This window comes from Oncorhynchus clarkii, chromosome 13 (genome assembly GCF_045791955.1).
Source record: "Oncorhynchus clarkii lewisi isolate Uvic-CL-2024 chromosome 13, UVic_Ocla_1.0, whole genome shotgun sequence".
Taxonomy (NCBI): Eukaryota; Metazoa; Chordata; class Actinopteri; order Salmoniformes; family Salmonidae; genus Oncorhynchus; species Oncorhynchus clarkii.
Genome location: NC_092159.1, coordinates 29,612,987 through 29,622,355, shown reverse-complemented (window position 1 = coordinate 29,622,355; position 9,369 = coordinate 29,612,987). Strand labels below are relative to the sequence as shown.

Sequence of the window (9,369 nt, the reverse complement as noted above, 5' to 3'; positions counted from 1 at the left end):
CACTGCGTCCATGTGTATAGTCTGCAAGTATGTTGAAATGAAGTTGTTTTCAAGTCATTGAAAAATCTACCCAAAAAGACATCTTTTCAACTTTCACTTTCAACTACAACCGAACATATATTGGACGTCGGGCATAGTCTTATTTTCAACGTCTTTTCAATTACATTTTGCTAAATTGGAATAGCGCAATGTCAAAACACAGTTTTAACGTGTCCAAATCAATAACCACTATGCAGAAACAGTTTGTGATATATTGAAAAACTAAACATTTTGGAGTGTTTCATTGTGATTCCAGTGGGTCACCAATGTGATAAACTGCTAGCTACATTGTGATTCCAGTGGGTCACCAACGTGGTAAACTGCTAGCTACATTGTGATTTCAGTCGGTCACCAACGTGGTAAACTGCTAGCTACATTTTGAAGTGTTGCATTTAGATTCCAGTGGGTCACCAACGTGGTAAGTGTAACAAACTCTTTTTTGTTAGTCACTTTTTGTTCAATCACATAAATAGTAACTCTTTCAACTCAGAGCCTGGATTGTTTCCATGAAGCTAAAATCAATTGAGGGGGCAAACATTTAGGGTTCTACGTTGACATTCATTAAAATACTACTGATATAATGTTAAAATAATCTACATTGTGACATTATTTCATTGATATCATGAAACAACTCCTTCATGTATTTTCTGATGTTTGATCAGAGATCTTTTACTAGAGTATCTCTTCCCACATTGATCACAGCTATAAGGTTTCTGTCCTGTGTGTGTTCTCTGGTGTACAGTCAGTTGGCCAGATTGACCAAAACTCTTCCCACATTGATCACAGCTATAAGGTTTCTGTCCTGTGTGTGTTCTCTGGTGTACAGTCAGTTGGCCAGATTGACCAAAACTCTTCCCACATTGATCACAGCTAAAATATTTCTCTCCTGTGTGTGTTCTCTGGTGTATAGTTAGTTTGCTAGATGTAGTAAAACTCTTCCCACATTGATCACAGCCATAAGGTTTCTCTCCTGTGTGTGTTCTCTGGTGTATAGTTAGATTGCTAGATGTAGTAAAACTTTTCCCACATTGATCACAGCCATAAGGTTTCTCTCCTGTGTGTGTTCTCTGGTGTATAGTTAGATTGCTAGATGTAGTAAAACTCTTTCCACATTGATCACAGCTATAAGGTTTTTCTCCTGTGTGTCCCCGCTGGTGTCCTATCAGGCTGCTTAAGTGAGAAAAACTTGTGCCACATTGATAACAGCCAAAAGGTTTCTCTCCAGAATGTATTCTCTGGTGTGATTTCAGGGTTTCTAGCAGAATAAATCTCTTCCCACATTGATCACAGGCGTAAGGTTTCTCTCCTGTGTGTGTACTCTGGTGTATAGTTAGATAGCTTGATGTAGTAAAACTCTTCCCACATTGATCACAGCCATAAGGTTTCTCTCCTGTGTGTATTCTCTGGTGTATAGTTAGATTGCTAGATGTAGTAAAACTCTTCCCACATTGATCACAGCTATAAGGTTTCTCTCCTGTGTGAATTCTTTGATGTATTTTAAGGTTTGATGAAGAGTTTAATCTTTTCCCACAGTCAGAGCAGCAGTGAGATTTCGTTCCTGTGGGTCTCTGCTGGTGTTTCTTGAGGAGTTCTGATCTGGAGAGACTTTTCTCTGCCTCGTCAGCATCATGATGTTGCTGAGGCTCCCCAGATGATCCACGATAGTCACGTCTCTCTACTGTGTGAACGACAAAGTCAGACAGATGGTTAAAGGCCCACAACAGCAGAAATCCACTGTTTATTTGAGGTTAAGGGTGATGTCCAGAGCGTACCCATGAAGTTGTACATCAATTGACATCTGTTAAATTTGATAATTAAGACAGTCAAGACAGCAACAATAGTCAGATTTAGTCTTGTTTTCACATTAGTAATAACATCGATGATTGCAGGCTAGAAATACATTTTTCAAGTTGTTGAAATCCTAAGCAGTGTGCCAGACGACCTTTGGTCTCCAATAGGCCCCTTACTGTGTTTGCTAAAATTGCGGCATGAGGGCAATGCACACACAATTTGGTTGCAGAAACTCCTCCATGCTAATGAGGAAACCGCTAGTTATGGATGTGGTATATCTGCCTGGAGCCAAAATGGTGAGCGAAGATTTTAGATTTTCACAATGTATTCTGAACACTACAGCGCAAGATCAGGAGTGCTACTCAAGGAAACCTCCATTAAGCTCTGTGTCTATTCACTAATTCATCACCATGGGGGAAAACTCAGGGGAGTTCTCATAGGCTGACAGCAAATATAGCCTCCAATTTACAGGTTGATTATGAGTGTATTTCACACTACTATTGGATTATACAGTGGGGCAAAAAAGTATTTAGTCAGCCACCAATTGTGCAAGTTCTCCCACTTAAAAAGATGAGAGGCCTGTAATTTTCATCATAGGTACACTTCAACTATGACAGACAAAATGAGAAAAAAAAATCCAGAAAATCACATTGTAGGATTTTTAATGAATTTATTTGCAAATTATGGTGGAAAATAAGTATTTGGTCACCTACAAACAAGCAAGATTTCTGGCTCTCACAGACCTGTAACTTCTTCTTTAAGAGGCTCCTCTGTCCTCCACTCGTTACCTGTATTAATGGCACCTGTTTGAACTTGTTATCAGTATCAATGACACCTGTCCACAACCTCAAACAATCACACTCCAAACTCCACTATGGCCAAGACCAAAGAGCTGTCAAAGGACACCAGAAACAAAATTGTAGACCTGCACCAGGCTGGGAAGACTGAATCTGCAATAGGTAAGCAGCTTGGTTTGAAGAAATCAATTGTGGGAGCAATTATTAGGAAATGGAAGACATACAAGACTACTGATAATCTCCCTCAATCTGGGGCTCCACGCAAGATCTCACCCCGTGGGGTCAAAATGATCACAAGAACGGTGAGCAAAAATCCCAGAACCACACGGGGGGGACCTAGTGAATGACCTGCAGAGAGCTGGAACCAAAGTAACAAAGCCTACCATCAGTAACACACTACGCCGCCAGGGACTCAAATCCTGCAGTGCCAGACGTGTCCCCCTGCTTAAGCCAGTACATGTCCAGGCCCGTCTGAAGTTTGCTAGAGAGCATTTGGATGATCCAGAAGAAGATTGGGAGAATGCCATATGGTCAGATGAAACCAAAATAGAACTTTGTGGTAAAAACTCAACTCGTCGTGTTTGGAGGACAAAGAATGCTGAGTTGCATCTAAAGAACACCATACCTACTGTGAAGCATGGGGGTGGAAACATCATGCTTTGGGGCTGTTTTTCTGCAAAGGGACCAGGACGACTGATCCGTGTAAAGGAAAGAATGAATGGGGCCATGTATCGTGAGATTTTGAGTGAAAACCTCCTTCCATCAGCAAGGGCATTGAAGATGAAACGTGGCTGGGTCTTTCAGCATGACAATGATCCCAAACACACCGCCCGGGCAACGAAGGAGTGGCTTCGTAAGAAGCATTTCAAGGTCCTGGAGTGGCTTAGCCAGTCTCCAGATCTCAACCCCATAGAAAATCTTTGGAGGGAGTTGAAAGTCTGTTGCCCAGCAACAGCCCCAAAACATCACTGCTCTAGAGGAGATCTGCATGGAGGAATGGGCCAAAATACCACCAACAGTGTGTGGAAACCTTGTGAAGACTTACAGAAAACGTTTGACCTCTGTCATTGCCAGCAAAGGGTAAATAACAAAGTATTGAGAAACTTTTGTTATTGACCAAATACCTATTTTCCACCATAATTCCGCAAATAAATTCATAAAAAAACCTACAATGTGATTTTCTGGATTTTTTTTTTCTCATTTTGTCTGTCATAGTTGAAGTGTACCTATGATGAACATTACAGGCCTCTCATCTTTTTAAGTGGGAGAACTTGCACAATTGGTGGCTGACTAAATACTTTTTTGCCCCACTGTAATTGTAAGGCTTGCTTGAATCACCTGCTTAAAATGTTTGTGTTATTGTCTCAAATCATCTGCTTTATAGTTCAAAAAATACTTCAACCAGTAAAATTCTCTTTGGCTAGCTTTGCAATCAGCCTGAAAATAAGGGTTTGTACACTAAGTGTTTAACAAATTGGCACATTACTGCACCTAACAATAACATAGACCTACTATAGGACCCATAACTCCATCCAACAATAACATAGACCTAAGACTATAAATCATTTAATATTTCAGGTGAAACATGGAAACTAAAATGTCTTTGTCATGACATTTCATAACCAGATAATTTTGTGAATAATCCCACTAGACTACTCTGTAATGGGTTGTCATTCTAAATAAGGGAAAATAGCTCTGTGTGTTGTACAATAGCCTATCCACCACGGGACAATTCTCTACACATTATGAGCTAATTATCTCTGTGTCCAAACAGACTAACGGGACCCTACAGTAAATCAAGCAGACAATAACACATTACAAACATCAATTTGTTAGGGATGTTGGATCCAACGTGGAGCACGGCATAACTGTCTTTACCAGAGTAATGAATGAAGAAGCACTTTGGTTGTTGTTGAATGTCGTGATGTTTGTCACATGACTGTCATTCGAAAATGATTTCCTGGATCAGCTGATGATAGTTGAACATGTGACTGTAACTAAACAGCTACAGTATTAAGAATGATGTGTAATTATTGAAGAACCCGCATTAATGACAGTGTCCATTTGGGTGTTGTCAATAAAGTTAAGGTGACTAGGTTAGAACCATTGGATTTAGCAAACTCTGAAATTCTTTAGGATTTCTGTGCCCATGAAAACGGTTTTCCCAACATAATATAAGGAGACACTAAATGTTCCGTAGTTAGAGAGCATTTCAGAGATCTGCATACAAAAAACTGTCCTAACAGGACAATAACCTAAACCACAAGGCCAAATCTTCACTGGAGGAGCTTACCAAGATGACATTGAATGTTCCTGAGTGGACTAGTTACAGTTTGGACTTAAATCGTCTTGAAAGTCTATAGCAAGACTTGAAAATTGCTTTTTAGCAATGATTAACAACCAACTTGACAGAACAGGAAGGATTTAAAAAAGAATAATGAATTTCACATGAAGATCAGTTGCCTATTGGATGACATCGCGACTTCCTATCAAAGCCAACTCATTGAATGCCTTAGTATGACATCACTCACTCCTTCTAGTTTGCAATTGTCTAAAAAAACAATATTTTGCTCAAAACATTTATTTGTTTCCCTTTAGTTTCCCTTTAGTGTGTTTATACTTTACTGTATTTATATATTACTTTTTTTATTTATATTTATTTATCACTGGAACACGTCATGAACAATTCCGACAGTACAAAAACATATTCAAGTGTAGAATGCCCTTTTAAAAATCACACATTAGTTTAACAATTGCAGAGTTTTGAGTCCCTGTTTTTTAAGATAGTACTCACTGTATTTACTGGTGTTAATCAGATCTCCAGTCTTCTCTTCTTCGTCCTCCTCTAATGTGACAGTAATCTCCCCCTCTTCATCCTTCATTCCAAAAACGTCTTCATCTTCTTTCACTTCATCCTCTATTCCAAAAACTGCATCCTCCTCCTCTTCTTTCACAGTAACATCCTCCTCCTCTTTCACTCTGAACGCGTCTTCCCCCTCTTCTTTCACGGTAACAGCCTCACCCTCTACTTGTTTTTGTATTTTAACAGCCTCCTCTTCCTCCTCTTTCACCAGAGCTTCTTTCTCCGTCCAGCAGAGAAAAGGAGGACAGTAGCTTAGTGAACTCATGTTCGGGGATAATAGCTAGTTAGCATTAGCTACCAGACTAGTGCTAACTTAACCAGCCAGCTAGTTGACTTACAACGTAAATATTAAATTAAATGGGCATCTAGTTGTTTCCACATAAGTATGTTTAAATCATAGTGGCAATTAAACCACGAAATTGTCCTAAAGATCTTGAATGTTCCGACTTTGTTGTCTAGCGAGCTACCGAGGTGGCTGCAGTTGTTCCGTCCACGAGATTATACGTCACACTGGAAACATCGCCTGAAAGACACATATCGCCATCTGCTGTCTGGAAGGAGAAAACGCAGTTGAGGAGGGAAAACTTTTTTTTATTCTTCATTGAATTATAATATTATAAAGCAGTTTAGGGAAACCTTTTTTTCTCTCCATTAAATATGAATATTATATCAACACGTACAAAGAGCAACAAGTGTTGTTTGATTAGTTCAGATTTTTTATGAGAATTTAAAACATCTACTCCACATCTGTATTTCTGATTCAGTCAAATATCAAAATATATATATCAAATATATCAAAATAAGCACCTAGTTATTGATACCCTTGATCAAGATGAGCAAAAATGTATGTATAAAATAAATAAATAAACTTTACCCACTACCAGGATATTTTAGCCCAAAACCGGGTTACCTCTCTGCTAGGAGGCTGAAACTTGGCCATAAGTGGATCTTCCAGCAAGACACATCAACATCCAGAAATAAACTGTTAATTTGGCACAAATTCAACATTTTTTATGGCCATCTCAGTCTTCGGACTTTCTCTGAGCAATTGTATCATATTAAATTAATATAAATTTCCCTTGATTTTTTGTGTGTGTAAGAATACAGTGGGGAGAACAAGTATTTGATACACTGCCGATTTTGCAGGTTTTCCTACTTACAAAGCATGTAGAGGTCTGTAAACAAATGAAAATAAAGGTCAGAACGTGACACAGGTCTGTGAGAGCCGGAATTCTTACTGGTTGGTAGGTGATCAAATACTTATGTCATGCAATAAAATGCAAATTAATTACTTAAAAATATACAATGTGATTTTCTGGATTTTTGTTTTAGATTCCGTCTCTCACAGTTGAAGTGTACCTATGATAAAAATTACAGACCTCTACATGCTTTGTAAGTAGGAAAACTTGCAAAATTGGTAGTATCAAATACTTGTTCTCCCCACTGTATATAATGAACAGACTAGGTCTATACTGCTCCTACATGGTGTAACAATATATCACGTAGATGTATATAATGAACAGACTAGGTCTATACTGCTCCTACATGGTGTAACAATATATCACGTAGATGTATATAATGAACAGACTAGGTCTATACTGCTCCTACATGGTGTAACAAAAGTTACATGACATATTATTTCCTAACCATTCACAATGCTGGCTGAGGTTTGAGTAAAACATGACATATTATTTCTTAACCATTCACAATGCTGGCTGAGGTATGAGTAAAACATGACATATTATTTCCTAACCATTCACAATGCTGGCTGAGGTACGAGTAAAACATGACATATTATTTCCTAACCATTCACAATGCTGGCTGAGGTTTGAGTAAAACATGACATATTATTTCTTAACCATTCACAATGCTGGCTGAGGTATGAGTAAAACATGACATATTATTTCCTAACCATTCACAATGCTGGCTGAGGTACCAGTAAAACATGACATATTATTTCCTAACCATTCACAATGCTGGCTGAGGTACGAGTAAAACATGACATATTATTTCCTAATTGTCAAAAAATCCCCACTCCTTTATCAACCTGTCTCTCACTGTTTAACCAGAATAACATGAGTTGTGCCCTTCAAACTGTTAGACTGTTAGTCCATAATCATATTTAGCTACTTAGATGTCATGTATTGTCATGTTATGTTCTCTATAATGAAACATCACCAAGTGAAATAAAGTTGATAAGATACTCTTAATAGACATTAAATAAAAAATGGTTGTTCAGAAATCATTCATTATTATGTTGCTCTGATGAAATGAACAAAATATTTCACAATCATTACCACTGCTGATATTCACATCGAATAATTACAAGGATCATATTTCTCAGTTGCATTGACCTGCAGACATCAGACACCACCTCTCTCTTATGCATATGTGACTGAAATGTAACCAATCAGAAAAATCACTGAGACAATTTTGATGGCCAAATAAAAAAAACAGCACGTTTCTGCACGTATCCAATTGGATAATTCCAGTACAGTACATGTCTAGAGGGATAATTCCAGTACAGTACATGTGTAGAGGGATAATTCCAGTGCAGTACATGTGTAGAGGGATAATTCCAGTGCAGTACATGTGTAAAGGCTGTGGAGGGAAAATTCCAGTGCAGTACATGTGTAAAGGGTGTAGAGGTATAATTCCAGTACAGTACATGTGTAAGGCAATAATTACAGTACATGTGTAGAGGGATAATTCCAGTGCAGTACAGTGCATTTGTAGAGGGATAATTCCAGTACAGTACATGTGTAGATGGACAATTCCAGTGCAGTACATGTGTAGAGGGATAATTCCAGTGCAGTACATGTGTAAGGGGATAATTCCATTGCAGTACATGTTTGGAGGGATAATTCCAGTACAGGACATGTGTAGAGGGATAATTCCAGTACAGTACATGTGTAGAGGGATAATTCCAGTGCAGTACATGTTTGGAGGGATAATTCCAGTGCAGTACATGTGCAGAGGGATAATTCATAATTCTCTCGGATTCTAACATGCAAGCTTCTGCATGTCATCTATAGCCGACACCTTTCACAGAACAGTTCACAGAATTGTCCATTGAAATACATTTTCACAATTGAATCATTGCTACCTTAAGGCCTGATTGGTGGAGTGCTGCAGAGATGGTTGTCCTTCTGGAAGGTTCTCCCATCTCTACAGAGGAACTCTGGAGCTCTGTCAGAGTGAACATCGGTGTCACAATTCATGTGTATATGTGGCAGGGAAGTCAGGCACAGGAGAATTCAACTTGGTAAAATGGAGTAATTTAATAAAACAAAACATAACTCCAAAACCATAAATACAAAATGAAACAAATTGTGTATGAGGACTCGTCGCGCACCAAATACAAACAACACGACACTGAACATAAAACAATCTCTGACAAAGACATGATGGGAAGCCTAGTGGTTAGAGCGTTGGACTAGTAACCGGAAGGTTGCAAGTTCAAACCCCTGTCGTTCTGCCCCTGAACAGGCAGTTAACCCACTGTTCCTAGGCCGTCATTGAAAATAAGAATTTGTTCTTAACTGACTTGCCTAGTTAAATAAAGGTAAAATTAAAAATTAAAAAAATTAAAAAAATACACAACAGGTAATGAATGGGATTGAAGAAGTTGTGACAATCGAGTTCACCTCCCTGACCAAGGCCCTTCTCTCTCAGTTTGGCCGGGCAGCCAGGTGCTTGGTGGTTCCAAACTTCTTCCTTTTAAAAATGATGGAGGCCACTGTGTTCTTGGGGACCTTCAATGCTGAAGACATTTTTTGGTACCTTTCCCCAGATCTGTGCCTCAACACTATCCTGTCTCAGAGCTCTAAGGACAATTCCTTTGACCTCATGGCTTGGTTTTTCTCTGACATGCACTGT

The 9,369-nt window shown here is 38.8% G+C and overlaps 1 protein-coding gene across 1 annotated transcript; it reads right to left on the bottom strand.

Annotated features, from left to right (window-relative positions):
* Positions 1 to 462: 462 nt before the first annotated feature.
* Positions 463 to 5,755, bottom strand: LOC139364484 (zinc finger protein 180-like). Its single transcript, XM_071101272.1, has 3 exons — positions 5,422 to 5,755; positions 1,358 to 1,717; positions 463 to 1,198 (listed from the first exon to the last, which is right to left on the bottom strand). The coding sequence occupies exons 1-3, from the start codon at positions 5,753 to 5,755 to the stop codon at positions 660 to 662; spliced, it is 1,233 nt and encodes a 410-aa protein (XP_070957373.1). The 3' UTR covers positions 463 to 659.
* Positions 5,756 to 9,369: the final 3,614 nt, after the last annotated feature.

What these genes read in the sequence shown, in the direction of transcription:
- LOC139364484 (XM_071101272.1), bottom strand. Translation starts at nt 5,755, where the DNA reads ATGAGTTCACTAAGCTACTGTCCTCCTTTTCTCTGCTGGACGGAGAAA. An exon ending in GATTAACACCAGTAAATACA is followed by an intron (nt 1,718 to 5,421) that starts GTGAGTACTATC and finishes TCGTTCACACAG; the next exon opens with TAGAGAGACGTGACTATCGT. An exon ending in CTATCTAACTATACACCAGA is followed by an intron (nt 1,199 to 1,357) that starts GTACACACACAG and finishes GCAGCCTGATAG; the next exon opens with GACACCAGCGGGGACACACA.